The sequence below is a fragment of the Mytilus californianus genome, unplaced genomic scaffold, assembly GCF_021869535.1.
Source record: "Mytilus californianus isolate M0D057914Y unplaced genomic scaffold, xbMytCali1.0.p SCAF_4, whole genome shotgun sequence".
Classification (NCBI taxonomy): domain Eukaryota; kingdom Metazoa; phylum Mollusca; class Bivalvia; order Mytilida; family Mytilidae; genus Mytilus; species Mytilus californianus.
In genome coordinates, this window is record NW_026262690.1 from 22,248,208 (window position 1) to 22,275,576 (window position 27,369).

The 27,369-nt window shown below is 32.3% G+C and overlaps 1 protein-coding gene across 1 annotated transcript; it reads right to left on the reverse strand.

Annotated features, from left to right (window-relative positions):
* Window positions 1-115: 115 nt before the first annotated feature.
* Window positions 116-27,369, reverse strand: LOC127699257 (cubilin homolog). The gene is made up of 7 exons (XM_052203010.1): window positions 27,360-27,369; window positions 26,970-27,014; window positions 17,298-17,363; window positions 16,129-16,191; window positions 4,967-5,062; window positions 3,149-3,273; window positions 116-1,019 (listed from the first exon to the last, which is right to left on the reverse strand). The coding sequence occupies exons 1-7, from the start codon at window positions 27,367-27,369 to the stop codon at window positions 885-887; spliced, it is 540 nt and encodes a 179-aa protein (XP_052058970.1). The 3' UTR covers window positions 116-884.

A 27,369-nucleotide genomic window follows, 5' to 3' on the forward strand; every position in this document is an offset into this window, starting at 1 on the left:
GGAATAGACAGATATCAAAACATATCAAAAATCACAATTTATTTATCAACTTTATTTGTAGAAACAATATATTGTACCTGCATTTAAAGTGCAAACGAAACAGACATGCCGAATAATTCATTACTGAAATACTCAATGATGAGTTGTGATATAAAAAGAGTAAACATAACTTCGAGAGTCACTGATGAGTCTTTTGTAGACGAAACGTGCGTCTAGCGTCCAAATGTTTTAAAACTGGTATCTATGATGAGTTTATTTATAACCACTGGGTCAATGCTACTGCTGGTTGGTATTTATGTGACATGAATAATCATTGATATGGTAATTATTAAAAATTAACTGTTTACAAAACTTTGAATTATTCGAAATACTAAGGATTTTCTACCCCAGTAATAGATTACCTTAGCTGTATTTGGCAAACCTTTCGGAATTTTTGGTCCTCAATGCTTTCCAACTTCGTACTTTATTTGGACTTTTTAACTTTTTTTATTCGAGCGTCACTGGAGAGTCTTTTGTAGACGAAACGTGCGTCTAGCGTACACAGTGTTTTAAATCTGGAATCTATGATGAATTCATTTCGTAATGAAAATAGAATTTAATAAAAAAAATGCAGTGTAATTCCGATAAGTCAGCAGGGATCTTCAGTATTCAGTCTTCTATCGTCCAAAGCACGATAACTAAAAATGTGTAATTGAATTATCATTGACACAGATATACTACTGACGTCATTCACATTTAATAAAAACGACATACTAGTAATATACCAAGTAGTCCATATATAACTTCGATAAAATTTTAAATCAAAACAATAATCAATATTACAAGTACATGTACGTATTCTAATTAGTGTGGATAGCTAAATCTTTGTATTCATTTATATGTGTTCATACTATATGGTATATAGACATTTCCATTGCTCCTCCACATTTATAAGCACTATCTCCATTACAGTCGACGTTACATGTAGATGCCTGAATTCCGCCAGATATAGTGGTTCCACACTTACACATATAACCACCCTAAAATATTATGAACCAGAATATCAAGATATCATACACTTTCAGTATCTGGCAGTATTGGATTTAGAGATGTACGAATTAAAAGCAGATATTTTGTTTTAAAACCTCAATAATAACTAATTCTAAATCATGTCGTTACAAATACCTTATAAATGCAATATCGATAATTTAATCGAGTACTTTTCTCTATCAATAAGATCACAACAGATGAAGTCTTTGGCTGTTACGAGTTCACGCGTGGAATTTTCAATGATTTATATTAAATCTACAAAACTGATCAATTATACGGAAGCGTATTAGCGTCACATAACCTTTGTTTTTAATATTTCTTCCTATGTTTGCGTTATAACGCAAACCTATGCGTTATAACGCAAACCTTTGCGAAATAACGCAAATATTTTGCGTTATAACGCAAACATCTTGATTTCAATTATTCATTAAGTTTTGTATATATGTCCGTCTGTCATTTATTTCGGTCGTGATTTTAGATAAGAAAAGAATCATAAATACAAGGCCAAATCATTATAATAAATATGCGTTGGTTTTTCCGTTTGTTTGGTTTTACACTAGTATTTTTTTGGGGCCCTTGATAGCTTGCTGTTCGGTGTGAGCCAATGCTCCGTGTTGAAGGCCGTACCTTGACCTATAATGGTTTACTTTTATAAATTGTAACTTGGATGGAGAGTTGTCTCATTGGCACTCATACCACATCTTCTTATATCTATATATGGGAATAAGGGAATACTTGAAGAGCCATTATACATAAATTAAGAATGATTTGTGCATCAGAAAAGTATATAATTTAACAAGAAAATAGATATGGTATAGGCATATTTTAATTAAAAGAGCAAAAATAATGTCATACAATTGTGAAACTTGCAAGTCAAATAGACAAAATGATCTTTCTGCTTTTAAATGAATTATTAATACAGAAACATTTTTTTTAAATTTTGATGCAAGAAATCATTTTTTTAAATCTTAGAATATGATAAAGATTCTTAGATAGAAAGTCATAGAACTTTCATTTCAATCTAGTGAAGTAACTTTTAAGATGCTTGGGTAGAAATTTGAATGGAGAGAACATAATTTTAATAATAAAACATCTTCATTTTATTGCAAAAAGGTAGCTTGTTTGGATCTAACCAACCTTACACAATCCTCAAACGAGAGCTTACTTTGGAAGTATATTTATATTTGGCTATAGCTGTATTAGCAGAGTTGTTTTTTTATAATCTTCGATATAACTTTAATTTACTCAATTTTCTTTGTAAAATATATATACATGTATTATACTGTATATAATTTTTGGGACCCTTTATAGCTTGCTGTTAGGTATGGGCCAATGCTCCGTATTGAAGACCGTACTTTCACCTATAATGGTTTACTTTTAGAAATTGTGACTTGGATGGAGAGTTGTCTCATTGACATTCATACCACATCTTCTTATATCTATTATCCTACTCATTATTAGTCAATGATATGTTCTAAGTATTCAAGCATTTCACTTTGCAATGAGTACAAAGGGGGATACATTTAATATATGCAGCCTCCTCCATTTATAACTGCTGCTTCCTTTGAATCTTAAATAAGAAATACGATAAAACAAATGTTTGCGTTATCTCGCAAAAGTTTGCGTTTCAATGCAAAGGTTTGCGTTATTATGCAAATGTTTGCGTTATTTCGCAAATTTTTGCGTTATTTCGCAAAGGTTTGCGATATAACGCAAAGGTTAGCGTTATAACGCAAACATAGGAAGAAATATTAAAAAATAAAGTTGTGTGGCGCTAATACACTTCCGTACAATTATGTGAACATTAACTGAAGAACGAAAAGACTGCAACCATATAGTAAAGTAAAAATGGTTTAGTTTTCTTTTTTTCATCACCAAAAAAATCTATCTTATCAGAAGAAAACACATATGTCCGACCTCACCAAGCAATTTCAATCGATATTTGAGATTGAAACGTATCCAAATCATACAGAAACCAGATGAACAGATGATGTTTTCGCCTTTACAAAGTTTTAAAGACATTAAACATTTAACATGTTTGTACTAACATTTTTCCCATGAATATACAAAGTGCTATATATACAGTGATGTAAATAGATATGTATAAAGTATACATTACCACAAGTCCAGCGTAATCAAAAGCTATTGCGATGCATGCTTCCACACAAGCCAGTGGAGTAACAAGGGTGAGGTTCGTTTCAACGGTGTAAAGAATCCAGTAACATCCACTTAATGAATACGCCTCTGTCAACAATAAATGTACAAGTATAAGGTAATTCTAAAAACATTTACGATGGTGTATGAATATTTTTTTTTTCGAAATGTACAAAGGGTTATGGTTAGCTCTTCTACGTATGAACACTGGCATTTGAATTTTCTACCGGTCATTTTATAGAATGATGTAAGATGTAGATCGACCAATTCCCTTATTATGGGATGCTTTTCATCATGGTGTTTTGGTAAAACAAATATATGCTGGTTTCCTGCATCCCGTCCGAACCTAGTTTTGATCGCAGACAATAAAATTTTGTATTCCCTGTCATTTTCATTAAAAAACGTTGTGAGTCGTCTTATTTGACAAAAAATTCCTGGATTATTCATTCAAATTTGAAATAAGATCGACGCATATTGAGTGCTGAACTTGTCAAACCATTAAAAATTATAAACGTATCAACATGCATGCCCAAATTACCGGATCCTTAAGTATTCAACGGTATCAAACTCGAAGAAAATCATGAACATTTTCCGGATTCTGTTGATACGCAAAAAATAACAAAAATCCCAACCGACCGACCCTATTTCATAATGAATGAGGACAGGAAACAGGCATATATGTTTTTTTTGTCGTAACATGATGCTTATATTTAAAATTGCCTATTATTTAGCATAAGTTATTATGAGTGATATTGTAAAACGTATATAATGATAAGAAACAATTAAGTATAACAAATATCCTTAAATATGCTCACTCGAATGTAAAATTGAAACCTGGATATTTAACTCAATACGAGTCATATCACAACAAGATGTACCTTATTTTGTTTATGAATATAAATACATGCAGTATGTATTATTATTATTTATTATTATTATTATACAGTGTTTATAACAGCGCATTATATAATATTAAAATTACCCTAAGCGCTTTACAACATATATCCATTCACATATATAAGTATTAACAATAAAATATGAAAGCCCATGATATAAAATCCTAAAAAAAACTGATTTAAAATATATTGCATATAAAACTATACTATTAAATTTACTGATAAACAATAACATTTATATAAAATGGGCATGGTAAAATTAAGGAAACAATAAAACCGTACAAATAAAAGTAAGTTAAAAATTCAAAAATATATACTTAAACATTCAAAAGTATTTACTTAGAAATTCAAAAAATTTAACTTAAAAATTCAAAAATATTTACTTAAAAATTCAAAATTTTTTACTTAAAAATTCAAAAATATTTACTTAAAAATTCAAAGATAACAATGCTATAAAAATATTTTAAGAAATATGAAAAAGCATTTCTGAATAAATGAGTTTCCATGTTTTTCTTAAAAACGTTCACAGAATGGATGTTTCGTAGATCACTTGGCAAATCATTCCACAGAACGGCTGCCGCTTTTTCGAATCTTCTTTCCCCATATGTTTTAGTTCTCACACGTGGCGTTGTTAAATCATGGCATTTTCAGATCTAAGTGCTCGCATTGGTTTGTATATATGAACAACAATTTTAAACAACACTTGTATGTGAAGGTGTATAATATTTGCAGCATCAAGTAGCATGCAAATAATTCATAACAGTAAAATATTGACCCATTTTCATACATTTGTCAGATCTACAAAATAACATATGTGATACATTAGCCGAAGATGAATCTTCTATACTGAAATGTATGGTAACTCTAAAGTATGCATTTATACTTACTCTGACAATGATCTCCAGCATAGTTCGGTTTACATTGACATTTATCGTTGACACAGTCGCCATCATTTTGGCATGACTGGAATAGACACGACACTGCTAAAAATAAAACAGATATGATTACTTACGACGTTTAATGTTCAATCTAATTCTATTACAAAACCTAATTGAACAATATTAAAAAGTTTTGTGTGTGTGTTTTAAACTCTCAAACAATATATATAAACAGTAGAGAATACCAAGATACTAAAACAATCTTGACTCTCCAAGTGTAATTTTCGAGATTTATTTCCCAAAATGATACTAAACAGTAAGAGAAAAGAAATTTAGGAAAACCTGTAAATCGGAGCTGCAGCTTAACATTTTTACAAATGTTTAATTATTTGTATATATAGCATACAATTTGGTTAATAATTGTTTCGACAGCTGCGTTTTATTGCTCAGTTGATTGTGTCGTCTTCTCTTTATGATCTATAACGACTTTCGGGTGTCTCTTCAGGAATTTATAGCTTAGCGGTCAGATTATAGCCGTAAAAATAATTACTATGGAAAATTATTTTGATAGATAATGCCCAGTCTTCTTGTTTCGTTCAGTTTTTAGCAGTCTTGTCTAACCAAAATTATTCTTCATATCTTTGCACTGGGATTTAATATAACACACTTTATAGACTTGTTTATATTTTTTTGTTTGGGCTTGTATTATATTTGCCTTCGGGTTTATATGATCCGTTCATCATATTTTGACTCTTCAAAATTCAAGAGTCAATCCCAAATTGAGGTAAATTATATGGCCTTCCAAATACCGTTTCGATTCCTAACATCACTGAAGAGACATTTATTGTCGAAATCCGGATATGGTGTACAAATTTTTGCACCTTATATTTGCGGTATACCATCTTTTCCGCATGTTTATTGTTTTCTGTTTGGAATATTATTAATAAATTAAGATCCATTTTTACATCTGGTGATCTGTTTATTTGGCAATCGCCATGACAGTCAGCAGGGTTTAAGAACATCCGTTGTTCGACCTGCTAGTCAAATGCGTTTTGTTAAAATATACTTTTTCACTTTTTTGGTCTTTTGGAAAATGTTGTTTGTGCTGTATTTAGACCACTCTACCAAGAAATTTGTTTTGCATGCACACGTATAAAAATTGCGGTTTTTATCCAAAGCAATCATAGGTATGAACGTTGTTTTCAATTTAGACTTGTTTATATTTTTTGTTTGGGCTTGTATTATATTTGCCTTCGGGTTTATATGATCCGTTCATCCTATTTTGACTCTTCAAAATTCAAGATTCAATCCCAAATTGAGGTAAATTATATGGCCTTCCAAATACCGTTTCGATTCCTAACATCACTGAAGAGACATTTATTGTCGAAATCCGGATATGGTGTACAAATTTTTGCACCTTATATTTGCGGTATACCATCTTTTCCGCATGTTTGTTGTTTTCTGTTTGGTATATTATTAATAAATTAAGATCCATTTTTACATCTGGTGATCTGTTTATTTGGCAATCGCCATGGCAGTCAGCAGGGTTTAAGAACATCCGTTGTTCGACCTGCTAGTCAGATGCGTTTTGTTAAAATATACTTTTTCACTTTTTTGGTCTTTTGGAAAATGTTGTTTGTGCTGTATTTAGACCACTCTACCAAGAAATTTCTTTTGCATGCACACGTATAAAAATTGCGGTTTTTATCCAACGCAATCATAGGTTTGAACGTTGTTTTCAATTTAGACTTGTTTATATTTTTTTGTTTGGGCTTGTATTATATTTGCCTTCGGGTTTATATGATCCGTTCATCCTATTTTGACTCTTCAAAATTCAAGAGTCAATCCCAAATTGAGGTAAATTGCCTTCCAAATACCGTTTCGATTCCTAACATCACTGAAGAGACATTTATTGTCGAAATCCGGATATGGTGTACAAATTTTTGCACCTTATATTTGCGGTATACCATCTTTTCCGCATGTTTATTGTTTTCTGTTTGGTATATTATTAATAAATTAAGATCCATTTTTACATCTGGTGATCTGTTTATTTGGTAATCGCCATGGCAGTCAGCAGGGTTTAAGAACATCCGTTGTTCGACCTGCTAGTCAAATGCGTTTTGTTAAAATATACTTTTTCACTTTTTTGGTCTTTTGGAAAATGTTGTTTGTGCTGTATTTAGACCACTCTACCAAGAAATTTGTTTTGCATGCACACGTATAAAAATTGCGGTTTTTATCCAAAGCAATCATAGGTATGAACGTTGTTTTCAATTTAGACTTGTTTATATTTTTTTGTTTGGGCTTGTATTATATTTGCATTCGGGTTTATATGATCCGTTCATCCTATTTTGACTCTTCAAAATTCAAGATTCAATCCCAAATTGAGGTAAATTATATGGCCTTTCAAATACCGTTTCGATTCCTAACATCACTGAAGAGACATTTATTGTCGAAATCCGGATATGGTGTACAAGTTTTTGCACCTTATATTTGCGGTATACCATCTTTTCCGCATGTTTGTTGTTTTCTGTTTGGTATATTATTAATAAATTAAGATCCATTTTTACATCTGGTGATCTGTTTATTTGGCAATCGCCATGGCAGTCAGCAGGGTTTAAGAACATCCGTTGTTCGACCTGCTAGTCAGATGCGTTTTGTTAAAATATACTTTTTCACTTTTTTGGTCTTTTGGAAAATGTTGTTTGTGCTGTATTTAGACCACTCTACCAAGAAATTTCTTTTGCATGCACACGTATAAAAATTGCGGTTTTTATCCAACGCAATCATAGGTTTGAACGTTGTTTTCAATTTAGACTTGTTTATATTTTTTTGTTTGGGCTTGTATTATATTTGCCTTCGGGTTTATATGATCCGTTCATCATATTTTGACTCTTCAAAATTCAAGAGTCAATCCCAAATTGAGGTAAATTGCCTTCCAAATACCGTTTCGATTCCTAACATCACTGAAGAGACATTTATTGTCGAAATCCGGATATGGTGTACAAATTTTTGCACCTTATATTTGCGGTATACCATCTTTTCCGCATGTTTATTGTTTTCTGTTTGGTATATTATTAATAAATTAAGATCCATTTTTACATCTGGTGATCTGTTTATTTGGCAATCGCCATGGCAGTCAGCAGGGTTTAAGAACATCCGTTGTTCGACCTGCTAGTCAAATGCGTTTTGTTAAAATATACTTTTTCACTTTTTTGGTCTTTTGGAAAATGTTGTTTGTGCTGTATTTAGACCACTCTACCAAGAAATTTGTTTTGCATGCACACGTATAAAAATTGCGGTTTTTATCCAACGCAATCATAGGTTTGAACATTGTTTTCAATTTAGACTTGTTTATATTTTTTTGTTTGGGCTTGTATTATATTTGCCTTCGGGTTTATATGATCCGTTCATCCTATTTTGACTCTTCAAAATTCAAGATTCAATCCCAAATTGAGGTAAATTATATGGCCTTCCAAATACCGTTTCGATTCCTAACATCACTGAAGAGACATTTATTGTCGAAATCCGGATATGGTGTACAAATTTTTGCACCTTATATTTGCGGTATACCATCTTTTCCGCATGTTTATTGTTTTCTGTTTGGTATATTATTAATAAATTAAGATCCATTTTTACATCTGGTGATCTGTTTATTTGGCAATCGCCATGGCAGTCAGCAGGGTTTAAGAACATCCGTTGTTCGACCTGCTAGTCAAATGCGTTTTGTTAAAATATACTTTTTCACTTTTTTGGTCTTTTGGAAAATTTTGTTTGTGCTGTATTTAGACCACTCTACCAAGAAATTTGTTATGCATGCACACGTATAAAAAATGCGGTTTTTATCCAACGCAATCATAGGTTTGATTGTTTTCAATTTAGACTTGTATATATATATATATATATATATATATATATATATATATATATATATAATATACCCGTAAGTCGTCATTTGAGATCACCTTGGCACGCCCAAACTGATCTCAAAAACCTTACCATCACTATCATTGACCACAACGAGGGTTGGTCAAGGGCCGACAGACTTTCTCGGGAAAGTTTTTGGATAAGAAAGTTAAGGACAGTTTCCCCAGAGGGCATTAATGAAGAAACATAAAATGAGTTCCTACCATCACTTGTTTCCTGTAACTCAGGCTTCAGTACAGGACTCTCACAGTTTTAAGGAATTTATTCATCAAACATCAAATTTGAAAAAAATTACCAGGGTATTGATTCGTGACAATTTGTATAACGTTCAAGATTACCATTTCAGTTCGACTACCACATGTCAAGATAAGAATCATTTGACATCTTACTGGAAGGATATTAATTGTCTGAAATATTTAATATTTGTTCATGATTTTATTATTTTTTGGTGATGTTGTACCCTTTTATACTTGCTTATTATATATTATATTTTGTAGTGTACTGTATCATATTTATATGATCCATCGCCTCGTAAGATTTTTCGTTGGCTTTTATTCAGACATTATATCTAAAGTTTATTATTTAACATTTTAATTCTTTTACGGACAAGAAAGTGACTGTTCGACTTGGTCAGTGCAAAAATTCAAGGAAGAACCACATAACATTTATTTAGTTCAATGAAGTAAAACAGTGTTACAACAAATTTGTTTGGATAATCTCAAACCAGTTATCGAACCTGAAGAAATGTCGAATAAAGACCAGGAAGGCTAGCCAAATTTACAACAAAATATTACCAGTCATTCGCCTAATGAACTTCCACATTTTATCGTAAATTTAATAGAATTTGTAAAGGAACTAAGAAATTATATGAATTCTAACAACACAAACAGGGAAAAATAATTGAAAGTAGGGACGTAACGTGTAGGGTTTTTTTCCTCAACGTAGTGAGGAATAGATTGTTATTTAGCTAAAATTATTCAGATTGAGTCTAGTTATGGTGAGAACTTTTATGAATACCATAAGCTTTCTGCCGCCAAAGCTGCTACTGAACTTCGCAATTTTAAAGTGATATTTGACTGGTGAGTAAAGGCCATGACATTCTTACACTTTTAATTCCACATGCAAGGCCAGACGTGTGTAGACTCTGTTACGCTATCGACAACGGGACAAATGTTTGCCCTCTTTCTTTTCAATTAGTGGACTGTAATACATATCCGAAGAAAAGACCATCATCCAACATTTATAAGAGGGACAGAACACGAGTTTTTCACGATGGGAGAGATCTGCAATATCTTTAACACCACAATTTGCGACCGACCGGGTTGTTCATTGTCTTATATTTGAAGTTCTTGTTTCGTTTTTCGTTTTAGTTGTGGGAATTCGCAAATTATTTTTTGATAACTTGTGTAGAGCGATTTTTTGGCTTGCTAATAATATCTACAAAATTGAATATATAGTTCACCTTTTAGACGATTTTCTGGCTATAGACAGACCCGATTCTTGCGTAGAGATAGAACAGTGGCTTCACTGACTACATTTTTTAAAAGACTAAATATTCCACTGGCTAAACACAAGGTTGTTGGCCCTTGTACAGTTATCGAATATTTGGGTATTATACTTGATACGGAAAAGATGGAGACACGCTTGCCGTTAGATAAAACAAGTCGCATCAGTGAAATTATCAAGAAGTTTTTAAACAGACAGTCCTGTACTAAACGTGAACTTTAACAATGTTTAGGGCATTTCAATTTCGCCATGCGGGTTATTATTACGGGTCGTTCATTTGTTTCATAGTTCATATCATTATCAACAACTGTCAAAAATCTAGAAGACAACATATATTTATTTGATGAATGTCGTACCGATTTGCGTTTTTGGTACTCGTTTTTATTAAACTGGAATGGCGTTAACATGTATTATGTTTCCTCTTACTACTGTTAGGGATTTCGAATTATATACATATGCGGCTTCTACCATTGGTTATGGTGTATATTTTAAAGCAAAATGGTTTTGCTCTCCTTGGCCAGAAAATTTATATGCTCCGTGTGAAAAGAAATATTCCATAGCTTTTCTATAACTTTATCCTATCGTCGTGGCAGCCATCGTATGGAGTCATTTATGGACTACTTAAAGAATATTATTTCAAGGTTACAATGAAGCTACCGTACACATTGTGAATAAAGGTAGTTCCAGATGTTTATTGATGATGAAACATTTGAGAACCCTTACGTTGTATGCATGTAAAAATAACTTTTGTTTTTCGCGCCGAACAAGTTCCTGGAGTTGAGAATAATATCAGTGACTCTCTATCTCGTTCACAGTTAGTGCGTTTCAAGATAATGCAGCTTTACCAGACAAAGTACCTCAAAAGTGCATGTCAGTCTCACGATTAATGTTGCATTAAAGTCTACAGTGTCGGACTTATAGTGACATGTGTTATCAACTAGAACATCTTAGATTTATAAAGTTGGATATCGATTCGAGCCTATACTGCATTTCTTGCTAGCAACGGGGTTGTCTGGTTAGGTAAACTAATGCCTCCGATTTCTGAGGATATTTTGATTTATTTTGTCGCACATTATTACAAGAATGTGAGACTTTTACATACAACCATTTATTAGTATTTATGTGGAATTCGTTTTTTTTTTTGTATTTGATTATACAAATGAATCGACACTCCATACACTCAATATGATAATGCGCGCTATCAAACGTATACAAGGAGAGCATAATCCAAAACCACGTCTTCTTATTACTTTTCAGGTACTTGGGAGAATTGCAAATCTCTTATATCAGGTGAATTATCTACCTTTACTGATTATATGGTAGAAACGGCTTGTACAGTAGCCTTTTTGGGATTTCTGAGATGTGGCGAATTTGCATTTTCCAAAAACTTTGATTCTACTGTAAATTAAAGTGTAACAGGTTGAGATTTTTTATTCGTATGCTATTCTACACATTAAAACCTCTAAGACAGATCCTTTTCGTAACGGTGTCAGTATCCAGCTTCACAAATCAAATCATACCATTTGTCTTTTCTCTGCTATCAAAAAGAATAACGCAATCAGGAAGGGTAAAGAAGCACCTTTTTGTTTTTCAGATCCATTGTTTATCAAAGAGAATAGTAGCGCTTTATACAGGGATTTTGATCACCAGAAGTCCTAGATATTTGTGGGTACAACTCTAGCTTATATAATGGTCATTCTTTCCGAAATGGTTCAAGTACTTCGGCAGATCTGTTAATATTCATGACCATCTTATCAAAACACTTGGTCGGTGGACATCGGACAGTTATTGCCGTAATATTCGGATTTCCAAGGACACGATTCGGAAAGCACAGAAGTCTTTGACATTGTCTAGTAATATCTGAGTCATTATAGATATGTGGAAATTATCGAACTTGTATGTATGTTCTTTTACCAAAAAAACAAATGCACTTTGACTGTGAACTGGGACCGTAATTGAACATTTATATGAATAAACTTTACTTGTTATGACGTAATCAGCTTGAACATATCTTTATACTATATCATTTGTCAGAAGAAACAATGTATTTTAACTTTAAGCCTAATCTATAGTGACAATTATCTGATTCGGATTAATCTGTTTCTTAGAATATTCAGCCGTGTGAAGAGTTGCTGATTTTCCTTGATACATGTGGACTTATCTCTTACTATAATTTACTGACCTCGTATCATTCGGTTTTTGCCGAGAAATGTGTATTTCAATTTAGAGCTTGCAGCAAACGTGAAAATTAACAGATGTGAACTTTAGTTTTTCTAAATATTCAGCAATGTGACGATTTTTTCTGGATACATTCGAACTTTACCGTTATGTTATTGTGCATCATAATTTATTGATTCGTTCCTTCTTCTTTTTTCAACATGCAACTTGGACGCTCGCATTTACCCCTTTTAAAAATTCCTCCTCGCTTAATATCTTACAACTTGGGAAATTTCTCAGCTCATATCATTTTTTATAATCAGAGCAATGGCCATTCATTGCATTTTTTCACTGGTCAGTCTTTTAAATGACAATTTTGTATCCCCCAAGTTCTATCAACTTACAACTCACATTTCAGTAGTAAGACTACAGTTGATAGGATAGGTCACGTTGAATTTCCTGTCAACCACTGTTTCGCAAGCATCCATAGTTCGCACAAACTAAACCATTTACTACATATCAGGATTCAGGGAATTCGACGGAGAAATATTTTCAAAATTAGCTAAAATATTTTCAAAACTAGCTGAGGTGATTTCCCAAGGGCAATACTATATTACTTCAGTTTTTGGTAATAAATTTTATATTTCTTTCATATTTGTCAGTTTTCTCTTTTGAAATTATTCGTTTTCAGTCAAACATTTTGTCTCTATTATAGCACCACCAGCTTAACTTGGTACAGGTCATTAAGGTCAATTACAAGTGTATACCAGTTGCTACCTTCAGACGATAATCAATGTATTCTAAAATTTGTCACATTGTAATTTACGGTATCCCTCTTGTAGAAACTGAATGGTTATAAATCTGGTTTTGGGTTGGAAATTTCACAAGTATCAATAAGTAAACTAACAAAAATACCGAATCAGTAAAATTTAAAACGAAAAGTCCCTTATCAAAAGCTCAAACACATCAAACGAATGGAATTTAACTGTCATATTCTTGATTTGGTACAGGCATTTTCTTATGTAGAAAATGGTTGATTAAACCTGATTTTATAGCTAGCTAAATCTCCCACTTGTATGACAGTTGCTTAAAATTCCATTATATTGACAACAATGTGTGAACAAAAAACTCAGACATAATAAGTAAAAAAGTAAAAAATTGGGGTACAGCAGTCAACATTGTGTTATAATCTTACTCACTATAAAAGCATGTCAACTTAGAAAAATAAAATGGCATATAGACAAAGCTCATAAGCAAAAATGAAAGACAAGAATACAAAATGACCATAGCACAATAACACAATGGCGGGATGTATTAATACCAAGCCACGCCAAAAGGATATTACAAAAAATGGACTAAACAGTAAAGGTTAATGATATACAAAGACAAATAAAAGAACACTGTATCACATAATTAAGAAGATAAAAAAACGTCAGTACCTAGAATCTATACGTCATAAACATCATGTATTATTTGTGAAGTTCATACGGAATATTTATCAACAAGGTCTTTGTTTCTTCCGATGAACTTTTTTTAAAAAAAAGGTCGAGACGTTCTTTTACATAACCCTGGTTCTTTATCTTTAACTTTCTGCTCAGACACAATATTGATGAAAAAATAAACCACATGGCCTGGTGCAATGACCACGCTAAACTGATTAAAAAAATTCTAATTTAAAAAGTAGATCAAATAATAAAATAAACTACTAGTGTTTTGGTGTAAAGGAAGATCTTATCCTGCTGATCATTTTTCTTTTTAAAGTTAGTTCTATTTATCTATTATAGTTTTAAAGATGATAAGAAAAAACTCAAAAATGGTATAAATTATCATGACAGGGCAACAATTCCAATAATGAGATTAATGAAGATTTAGGCCATGATGGCTTTATTTAAAGATCTTATTTAAAGATATTTTCTAGCTGATCATTTTTCTATTTAAAGTTTCAATCTACTTCATTTTTCAAGATCATGAATGAGAATGCAAAACATAGGGAAAAATCGCCATTAAAGGGCAATTACTTAGATAAGGAATCGACTAACGATTTCGGTTGTGTTGACTTATTTGAAGATCTTATCTTGTTGATCATTTTTTGTCATAAATTTTTTCTCTCTCTTTTATAGTTTCCAATATAATGTGCAAATCTGTAAAACAATGGGAAGAATCATCACCAAAGGGCAATAATTTCAATAAAGAGTCGACTCACGATTTCGGGCAATTAACATATTTGTAGGATGATAGGCAAAATCTGTCTATCTATTATTATTTTAAAAGCAAAATGAAAAAAAAAATTGGTAAAACTCGTCTTCTCAGGGCAATAAATAAAGGCAACAGTAGTATACCGCTATTTGAAATTCATAAAACGATTGAGAAAAAAACAAATCCGGTTAACAAACTAAAATTGAGGGAAACACATCAAATATAAGAGGAGAACAACGACACAACAGAAACTCAACACTAAAATGCAACACACACAGAAACGAACTATAATATCACAATGGCCATTTTCCTGACTTGGTACAGGACATTTTAAGACAAAATGGTTGTTTGAACCTGGTTTTGTGGCTAGCCAAACCTCCCGCTTTTATGGCAATGTTAAATATAAAATTAAAATGACAAGATTACATGACAAGACTATAATACAAATAAATTGGAGAACATACAGGACAGAGACATACACAAATAATAGCTATCAAAAGGTACCAGGCTTATAATTTAGTACGCCAGACTCGCGTTACGTCTACATAATACCCATCAGTGACGCTCAGATAAAAAAAGTTCGAAAACCAAAACAAGTACAAACTTGAAGAGCATTGAGGACCTTAAGTTCCAAAAATTTGTGCCAAATACGGCTAAGGTTATATGCCTGGGATAAGAAAATCGTACAAAAGTATTTAGAATAATTCATACATTTGCAAACAGTAAATTTATAAAAATGACTATATAATAGATATACATGTTAACATCGATGTGGTGACTAACTACAGAATAAAAACGAATACATAAAACAACCTAAATAACTATTATAATAAACTATTAAACTGATAGTTTTGATGTCAATAGACAAAAGGTATATCTCATCGTTCTTAACATTTTAGCTCCTGTCAGATTTTCTCTATCTATAGAAGTTTCAAAATAAAAGACAAAAAAAATAGAATTTAACCCCTATGTTCTATTTTTAGCCATGTCGGTCATGTTTGTCGGTAGGCGAGGTCATCGAACAAATTTTTAAAGTAGATTCTGTATTGATGATTGTAACCAAATTTGGTTATTAAAGTATAACAAAAATACTACCAAATCCAAGGTAAATTCAAAAAGGAAATTCCATAAAAACTGACAAAAATCAAACGTTATCAACAAATGGAACGAACACAAAAACAACTGTCATTTTCTGACTTGGTACAAGCATTTTCCGAAGAAAATGACCAAGTAATTCAAGGGGAGATGATCCTTGAAAATGTTAACGAACGACGGATGACGACGGGTGCCAAGAATTGGCAAAAGCTCAAACTCGTCTGTTGGGCCATGTGAGCCAAACAGAACTGTAGAGAAAGTACAAATTGGATAATTTAATATATCAATACCTGCAGCAGTGGATACGTCAGCTTTTATTGTTGTTATTTGGTTTGTGATAGATGGTCCTGAAACTAAATAAAACAAATTTTCAAAGTATATATCACATCAGGTTTATTGTGAAAAGGACAATATTTTATTTGGGTGGACCTATATGATAAAGCATATACAACTATGTCTTGTTGTACACTTTATCTATTTACCGCGTTTTTAGATACTCTTCCAGATATAGATATGTCCATAGTATGTGTGTTGTTTGTTTGTCTTCCTATGAATTGGTTCTCAATATTATGATAATTGTAAGTTTTCAATGGAAAAACAGTGTATTATATTACATTTTTTCCAAAACATTTAAATTGATAATCCTGACAATATGCACACCGAAAGTAAGTTTTCAAATACTCAATAATCTTTTTCTAATATCTTCTACCCGGGAAATTTTGGGTGGAGTTGAGCTGTTGAAAAAAGCACCATGTACGCAAAACTGAGTAAAAATGTATTTGGTTCAACGAACCATCAGTCCGTATTCGCATAAACATCTACAAATTAAAACTAAATACTCCAGGAGGAGTTATGTGGACAAAGAGTCAAATTCATATAAAAAATTGAACAAACATTGCTATGTTCAGCTTCCCATCGTTTGTTAAATACTTCTTTACAATCAAAATTCTGACTTTAATCATCATTAGTATATGTAAAACATGATGAAGTATGAAATAATATCTATTCTGAAACCGACAGAATATGAGTGGACAAATTATCTATCCCTTAACCGGGAAGATGGCGGGCCGTGTTAAACAATATGTTGTACACGATCAACTGTTGTTGCAGGGACATATACAATACGGAAGATTGATTGATTTATTGATTGCTGATTGTTGTAACATGCTTTTTCGGACACTTACACGTTAAGATACGAATATGAAACCTGAGTTGTCATGAACTAACACAAAGATCCGGTTTTTAAAGAGTTTTAAAAGCTCACAAGGTACCACATGCTTACGGGAAAAGGCAGCCTAGATACCAGTTTTAAAGTATTTGTGTTTGCTTTAGTCTTACTAGACGCGGCAGAGATTGAACCTTTCCACAGTCGATGCGAGCATGTTAACACAATACTAACCAGGTGGTTGGATTGCAGAAAATTACAAATCGTGTTTGATATTTATACATAAATCATTACCTGCATCATTTGATACGTCGGATTTCACTGTTGTTATTATTTGGTTGGTGATGATAGGTCCTGAAACTAAACAAAAACAAATCTTCGAAAATGTATACTGTATGATAGTTTATCTTTAAGGAGCTCTTGTTCGCTTAAAATATGATGTTGATACATGTATTAATACCGTTGATCAATGCAGAGCTTCATTACAGTAGAAAAGTCAATATCAAAATCTATTATACTGAATACAAAATCTTTCAATTAAATTTTTAAGTATTTCGCAAGTGCACAGTAACCTTGGTTATGGAGGAGTCATGGTGCCAGAATAATTCAGTCCCACTCCGTACTCGATCTCCCCTACCTGCTAAGGACTAAAACAATACTTGTAATTAACATTTTTGCTAATGTAGCCAACATTAATAACTATTGTAATAAAACATATGAAAATAGTGGAATAAACTATTTTTGGAGTGTAAAACATTCTTTGGATGTTTTAGACAAATTAAGTGCTTTTGATGGTCATTTTGATTCTGCTGACAGTTTTGACTTTTCAACTCTTTGCACTACACTTCTACACAATCTTATTAAACAAAAGTTTTCCTATTTGATTAAATGGTCGTTTGAAAAATCCAATTGCAAATATATTTGCTGCATTTCATTTAAGGCCTTCTTCTCTACCGAGAAAGGTATATATGCTAAATATGCTTACTGAAGGTATAATGAGATGATTAAAGCGGTTAATTTTCTCCTTGATAACATTTATGTACGTTCAGCAATAATGTGTACCGACAGGTTGTATGTATTCCTATGGGCACCAACTTCAACAACACTTATCCTTATCTTGATGATATTTTTTTGTTAAATAATCAAGAATTTCTAAATATACTACCGAAATTTACTCAAAGGAATTGAGTAAATCAAATATGAACGGTAATATCTGTCCTCTCCTAGATTTAAATATTTCAGTTTACACGGGAAATTCTACACTAAAATTTACAACAAAACGGACGATTTTTCTTTCCCTATTGTTAATTATCCTTTTTTGGATGGTGATGTTCCTTTGGCACCATCTAACGGTGTTTATATATCACAACGCGTTCGCTATGCCTATGACTGTAGTGACATTTTAAATTTCAATGACTAATACTAATCTATGTAGTACTGGTTAATTATTAAGTCAGGGATCTCGTGACCACAAATGACTAAAAACCTTTACTAAATTCTTACATATGCACATTCACGGATTCTACAATCTGTCGAAACCTGTATTCTGGCATTGCACAAGGTCATGTTTTTCAGTGACTGTTAATGACGTCTTTACACTAAATCCATTGGATGTTGGATGTGTACTGAATAATACTTTAGTCTTAGATACACGATTTTGTTATTAGTTGTTATTCGCTTTAAACTAGCTGTCAGATCTGAACTAAGTGTCTTTTTTGTTGTCGGAATGTTTAAATAACCTGCCACATCGGTTTTTGTTTTTGTTATGTGTTTTTCTGCTTTGAATCGATTTGATGAGTTAAGCCCATTTCAACTGATTTTTATAGTTTGTTCAAATGTTGTACTCGTACACTACTGTCCCAGGATAGAGGGAGTGTTGGGCGCCCTCTAATATGGTTAACACCGCCACATTCTGTATGTGCCTGTTAATTTTCTCGTTTGAATTGCTTTACCTTTTTCATTTTGGGGCCGTTTAAAGCTGACTGTGCGGTATTGCTTTTGCTCATTGTTGAAGGCCGTACGGTGACCTATAGTTTTTAGCTTCTATGTCATTTAGTGTCTGGTAGAGAGTTGTCTCATTCGCAATTATCTTCTAGTATTCATTTTCATATGTCTATAAACTTCGATTTCAAGTATAATTGATTATAATGAATATCCATACTTTAATACTATAAAAACGTAACCTAAAATTGGAAAACTCGTTCCTTTTTTATTTTGAGCATGGCGACAGGAATAAATAACATGTCTCATAGCATGACCAATATCAGGGACGTTTCCGTGTAACTGTTTACTTGATATTATAAGGAATGTTCGCAGTTAGATTGCAGAAATCTTGCTTGTACAATTCTATGACAAATTATGCAAGAGCATTGCAAAAATTACACAATATTGACTGAGCATGCCTACTGGTAGCTTTCTGGAAGTTAAAAATTTAAAACTATGTGCTAAATCATGTTGATGGTACTTGAGTAATGCTATACATAAGATTTCAGGGAGGCATTGTTAGTTCCTTATGGGATGTTAAAAAAAAAGGAAAATCACAAAAATACTGAACTCTAAGGAAAACTCAATAAGGAAAATCCCTAATCAAATGGCAAAATCAAAAGCTCAAACATATCAAACGAATGGATAACAACTGTCATAGTCCTGACTTGGTACAGGCATTTTCTTATGTAGAAAATGGTGGATTGAACCTGGTTTTATAGCTAGCCAAACCTCTCACTTGTATGACAGCCGCATCAAATTCCATTATATTGACAACGATGCGTGAACAAAACAAACAGACACAATCGGTAAAAATGTCAAAAATAGGGATACAGCAGTCAACATTGTGTTATCATCTTAATCATTATAAAAACAAACAAAGGTAACAAAGAAGCACAAAAAGGCATACATCAAATTTAACATCCTCATTTTGCTTTGTTTCAATGTGTAGTTTCAGACCTTGTAAATTAAGTTTTCATTTGTCAAGTCCACAAATACTTCAAGGTTTACAAAACAAGCATATGTTTGAAATACGCAGTACTCTTCATTCAGTTTAAAATATATAACTAATCAATTATTATGTTTCAATAAGCCATGTTAATTTTTTAAACACAAAACGCATTTCAAATAATTGTTCTTTGTATTTTTAAATGAGCCCTTCAACAACTACAAAAATTGTAAGTACAACAAAATACAACTAGTACAAAAATGTACCAGTAAATATCTTTTAAGATATAATATCTTACAATACATTTACTGATTCTAAGACAGTTTTGCCAATGATGTTGTATTTGAATGGTTGTATGTGTGCGACCTAACTTGTTTAACAATTTGCTGTATAATTTGGTTACAGTGATGTGTAGACAACACGACAAGACATTGATATATTGTAATTTGTTTAGTTCCTGCAAGTTCCTGCAGCAATCAGACAGGAGGAGGACTAACTTCCATATAAATGTTTTCTGTAGGTCCGCAGCAAACATTCATTTGCATGGGAAATTGTTTGCATCAAGCTGGCAACACATTTGCAGCAAACATGCTGTAAATATAGATTCTTTTAAAGATTATTCTCGAGCCCTTTTGCGATGCTTGCTGCAAGTTAACAGCAAGTTCGATGCAGATCTGTAACAAATATTTCCTGGAGGCTGATTTTTTTCTTCAGTTAGAATTGAATTTCAATGATTAATTTGGAAATCTATATTGGCAACACGTTTCATACAACAGTAATTGCGTATAGGTTTCAACAATTTTTAGAAACACAAACTTTTGAGTCACCGTTTTGTTTTTTTTAAAGCGATGTAAATCTAACATCGGATGTAAACAACTACAGGTCATGTCCGGCCTTTAACAATGAGCAAAGTCCATATCGTATAGTAAGCATTAAAAGACATCAGAAAGAGAAAACAAACGGTCTGAGTTATGCTAAAACAAATTAAACAAAATACAATTATGTCAGACAGCGACAAACCACAACCACTTACAACAAGCACATGCACATGTGGCGGGTTTTAAAATGTTTATGAGAGCTTATACCCTTTAATCTTGTCAGTGGTGTAAAATTACAACATAACAGCAAACTGTATAATTCAGTTGGAAAGGAAATTTCATGACAATGCCTTAAGTCTTTAGTACTATAGGTTAAAAAAAGACACGTGACCACGAATACACGAAAGACAGAGTTGAGCATAGAACTAATTTTTAAGTGTTTCAGAAGTGAAGAGTCGGAAAATACTTCGAGGAAACGCACTTAAGTTAAATTGAAGAAAATAAGGATGACACGCGTCATTATACAAAATAATAGCTAGAAGTTGATTAATTTTTAAATTTAAACAAATTTACTGATTTATGATATATCTGTATAATTTTCATAATAAAGTGTAAATATGGTCAGTTTTGGTTGATGCGGTCAAATATATTTCTTAACAAACCAGCCTGAGATATAAAAACTACATATTTTCGGTAACGATTCAATATTTTGAATAAAAAGAGGACATGCTGGCACTCTAAATTAATGCAGACAAGACATGCAGTCAATCTGTTCCAATATTACTGTCATTGGTTTTATATAATCCATCCTGAGTTGACACATATACTGATTTATTATACAGGTATATAATTTCATAATAAAGTGCAAATAGGATCAGTTTTTGTTGATTTGGTCAAAACATTTTGTTATACAACCCAGCCTGAGATATGATAAATACTGATTTTTGGTGACGATTCAATATTTTGAATAACAAGAGGACATGCTGGCAATCTCAATTGATGCGGACAAAATTCTGAAGTCATAGTGTTTCAATATTGCTGTCATTTGTATTATACATTCCATCCTGATTTAACAACTTTATGATACTGTTATATATTTTTCATAATGAAGTGCAAATATGGACAGTTTGGTTGATACAGTCAAATAATTTTGATACACGAACCATCTTGAGATGTGAAAACTACTGATTATGGTGACGGTTCAATATTTTGAATAAAAACAGGACATGCTGGCACTCTAATTGATGCGGACAAAATTTTGCAGTCCTTGTGTTCAATATTACTGTCATTAGTATTATACAATCCTTCTTGCGTTAACAAATTTAATGATTTATAATTTTCATAATAAAATGCAGATGCATGACTTTTGTATGGTCAATTTTGATTAATGTGATCAAACATTTTCGTTTTTCAAACCAGCCTGAGACATGCTAGAATTGTTTGCACCAATACAACTTATTACATTTTCTTTGCTAATTCCTTAATTATCCAAAATAAATGATAAAATGTGCAGCTGAGACAGGATGACCCAATTTTTACTTATTAGATTATAAAATAAATAGAGAGCTCCATAAAAATTGACGGAGCTGAATTTCCGGATTATGTAAATTGAAAGTTCCGGAAATTTTTCTCATGAGTCCCACACAAAGCAAAGGTGTAAAGTTAAGAATTTTGCAACAAAAACATTAATTCAACAATTAAGGCGTAATTTATAAGTATGATTATAAACGTGTTTTTCGTGTCAACCCTTACATGCCCTATAACCATGATAACATGCGTTTCGTGTCATACCCTACATGCCCTTTAACAAAAATAAGTTTTCAAATATAACACTTCCGCCCGCCATGAGCCAGTAAATATTCTTTTTGAATAAAGGTATAATAATAAAAAATAAAACTTCTGGAAGAATTTGATAGTTCTTGAAATATTCAATGTACATTAGCTGTATAACCAATATCGACCGTTTTCGATTTGTTAAAAGGCAGATCACGGAGAAATTTGTATAACAAACAAATTTTTATGCGTACTTTCTATACAAATGTGTTTCATCTGTATTGTTTATATCAAGAAACAAAGACATTTATAAATGTGTTATCAATCGATGTAGAGCGGTCCTTGTCACAAGTTAACTTAATGTTGAGCAAACCAGCCAAAAGTTAACTTTAGATCAGGTCTGGTTCAATCGGAGTTGTCAAAATCGAAGTTAACTTATTGCAGGACTGCCAGTTTCCAAGTTAACTTCAGTAGCAGACCTGTCTAAAGTTAACCTTTTCGGCAGTCATAAAAGAGCCCTAGGACCAAGTCTGCTTTTTTAATTGTGGTCCTAGGACTGGTCGAAACAGTCCTAAAATCTGTCGCAGGTTAACCTTGACCAGTCAAAATGACTGGATAGCAAGTTAACTTGCTGTGCAGGCTAGGACTGCACCCATCTGTATGTTTACAAAATTCAAGAAGCATAGAGTACCTATAAAATGGAAATTTTTCAACCAAAAAAGTGTGAAACAATATGTATTAAGGAGATTTATTCACATCTTAAGAAATAAAAAATTCAGAATTCGACATTTTTTCAACCGATTTTTTTTTTTTAAATCGCCGAACCCAAAGTTGAACTACAACTGTCGCCAATGCAAATACTTACTTTTGTTTAACCTAATAGCCCTGTTCACATGCACATATTTGCATATAGTTGTAAAATGCATATGATCGCAAATACACACGTATGCAAATTAACAATGAGTGTACGTTTGCATGACCGAACCCCGTAATGCAAAAGTAAAATTGCATATATGCGAATTTACGCTGTTTTTATTGTATGAAAGCCAGTAAACGAAAATAACACATTATTAATTTCGTGCATTCGAAGCGCTTTTCTGGATTTAACTTCATCAGAAACTCTCAAACCCGAATGTAACAGTTGAAAATGTATTCCAATCAGATCGATGTGTTCAGCATTGAATGCTTTGCTGCAAACATTTAAGGTTGTGGACTATATTCGAGAAACCTGTATTCTTAACTCACTGAAAATAACGCCTTAATAAATGTCGTGCGTTCGAAGCGTTTTTTGGCTTTACCTTCATCAGAAACGCTCAAATTCAAATATTTGAAAAAAATGGGGACGTATTAATACGTTGAAAAGTAAGGTGTTAAATGATCAAAGGGGCATAAAAAGAATTGTTAATTCAGATAACGTCATTTTTCCTGAGGGAGTTGGAACCTTGCTTATTTCAATTTAGTCTGATAGGATTTATATCCTTGCCTCCGCACAATGATCTCAAAATGGAACCGAAGGGTATTAAAATATAGTCCGTAGGTCGACTTCTCCCGTTCCGGCAATAAAATATTTTATAAAATATGACGTCTGTTTGGCTTTGTTCGCTGCAGGTTAAAATTAACCCTAACCTCCCTTTGCGGGGTCCGAGGTGGCGTAGTCATGGCTAAATGTTCAAAGCCAATAACAACTAATTAAAACCATCATGCATCTAAGACTAAAATTTTAAGCAGTACACATCCAACTTCCAATGGATTTAGTGTAAAGACGTCAATAACAGTCAAAGAAAAACATGACCGTGTACAATGCCAAGACACATTTATCGACAGATTGTAGAGCCATGAATGTGCATATGTATATAAGAATAATATATAGTTTGATTTTAATTTACTGATTACAAAATCAATATTAATACCAATAAAATAATATTCAAAGATCTAAGTATAGTGTTTAATTGGTAACCTTTTAAAATAAGTTTATTTAAAGGCCCGGTGAATTAAACCGGATCGTATCTCAATTTCCGGGCTTGGTAAACAACACTTCCGTAAAAATTAGGATGTGTTATCCCGCTAAAAATAAGTTTTCTACAAGTACAACCACACTTCAATTAAAAATCTTTATATCTATTGAAGAATTTAGTAAAGGTTCATTTAAATCCAAAACGTCACAACAGACACGGGTATAGCGAACGATTTGTGATATATAAACACTGTAAGATGGTGCCAAAGGAACATCCCCGTCCAAAAAAGGATAATTAACAATAGGGAACAAAACATCGTCCCTTTTGTCGTAAAATTTAGTATAGAGTTTCCCGTGTAAAAATGAATATTTAAATGTAGGAAAGGACAGTTATGACCATTTATGTTTGAGTTATTTAAAATAAGTTCCTTTGGGTAAATTTCGAAAGTATATTTAGAAAATCCTTGATTATTTAACGAAAATATATCATTAAGATAACAATAAGTGTTGTTGAATTTATCAATGAAATGCAATTTAGACGGGTCTTTACTGAGTTTGGCCATAAACTGTGATTCATAACAGTACAAGAACTATTAAAAAAGCTTGGTTGCAATCTATTGTAGGGTTCTATAGTTTAATCCGGGAACTCCTTCCAGCTGCATTAATTTCGGTTTTTTTTTAGTTATCATGACCTTACACGTACTTACATAAAAATAAGTAGTGATCTTCCTCTCATATGTGACCATGCATCGAAGTAAGGTGACCTTGCATTTTTTTTAAAGTATTTGCTTCATGGTGTGAAAACCCCAAATTACAGCAGGATGTGCACAAATCTGATGGACTAGACGAACGGGTATAAAAACTATAATACCATAGCTTCTTCGTTGCTTTTGGTATCAAAATCACGTATGAATTTTGTGTTTTGCGTTCATATGGGGTCGATATCACTGCTGGTAGACGATGGTATCATCAACTCATGATCAGTAGTCAGTGCTTCAGTCCTGACAAGATTTTTAACAAATTGATCTTAAATTCTCCATATATTAAGACATGATTATCAAGAAACTAAGGTTCCAACTCCTTCAAAGTTAACCTTTATAGATGAATTTGGCTATTTTTATGTCCCTTTCGTTCATATAGTTTTTCACGTGTTTATGTCTTAAAAATCCTTGGCTTTCAAAAGTTTGTGTGAAAAACTCACCAAAGATACCAGGCTTTTAATTTTGTACGCCTGACGCGCGTTTCGTCTACAAAACACTCATCAGCTACCCTCGAATCTAAATAGTTGAAAGGCCAAATGAAATACGAAGCATTGAAAGCAAAAAATGTCGAAAGGTTTTGCCAACTACAGCTAATTAGGTTACATATTCCTTGGTTCGAGTGTTTCGGGTGGAGGTAAATTCAGGAAAGTGCTTCGGACGCACGAAATTAATAAAGTGTATTTTCATTTACACCACAGTTCCATGTTGTGGGTGTGTTAAGATCTTACTAAAAAGACACATTTAAGTTTTATATTTTTTTACAATATACAGAAAATGAGATTCATCCTACATTGTATTCAAAGAAGAACATAGTCGTTTTTCTATTAGAATTTCTTTTAATGCTTTCCTTTATTCTATCAAAAAATCATGATCGCTAAAGAATTTCTTGGAACATGACACACAGATGGGATTTAGTGTAACAGTAAATTCGGTCCGGTAGTTAAATTAGACTTTTTTTCCTAGGTAATCAAGTCCGTGACCATAATTTTACTAGGAATGTGAGTCACGGGATAAATTTTCCTAGGAAAATAAATCCATAGCTAGTAATATATGTGTGGCACTTAATTTACTAAGAACATTTTAATATATCCGTAATCTCATTTTTTTCTATGAAAAAGTCCCTTTAAAATTTCATTCTTAAGACATTCGTTAAATTAATCAATATTAAAATTCAGAAAGGAACATTTGTAAGTATGTACATCATAAAAGTCTGCGATATCAATTTTCCTAGGAAAAAAATCCGTTTAATTATTAAAAAACACCCATATTTTAATGAAATAGTGAAATTTTGATGCATGTTAATCAATTTTGAAACATATAACAAATGAAAATTAAATTATTTCTTTTATTACAAATTTTTCTATAAAAATAAAGGACATGGACGTTTTTACCTAGGAACAATAATGACCTGGACATGAATTCCTAGGAAAATTAGTCTGGGCACATAATTTCTAAAGATTAATTCAAAACTGTTAAACAACATTAAAATATACAATTAAAAATGTATGGTTAACGCAAATAATTCCCTTGTAAATACAAAAAAGCCATGTGAACGCATTACACGTTTGTATTTGCATACCTAGCCAAATTTGCACTGTACACGCATTAATTTGTAAATTTTCCCATGTGAACAGGGCTTAAGTCATCTTTACCCTCCCATTTCCTCCGATATAACTACCTCTTACATTTCTTCATCTACAACTAAAAAGATAGTGTTAATTAACCTACCTTTCGCTGTAGTTAGTGCAGAATCTATTTCTGGATCAGTAGACCCTGCTAAATTACAAATATATACAGTGCTTAGTAGTTAGGAGTGTATTACATCTATATGGATTTTTAAAAGACAAGTTTACCGAAGAAGCAATAATTCAATGCTTTTCGTAGGTGTTCTTGTATGTGTTAACTTTCAGATCTTACATAATTGTTTTATACCATAGTCATAGAATACTTTCAGGAAACGCCTCACCATCACTGTTTTACTCTGCATGATTCAATTCAATCGGGGCCAATGGAAGTATGCAAATTGTACTTTTTCTTACAGTAGGGTCACGTGTAAAGAGGTAGTAGAATATTCCGCAACTAGTTAAAGTCAATCACATGTTGTATACGTGCCTATACCCACATTCAT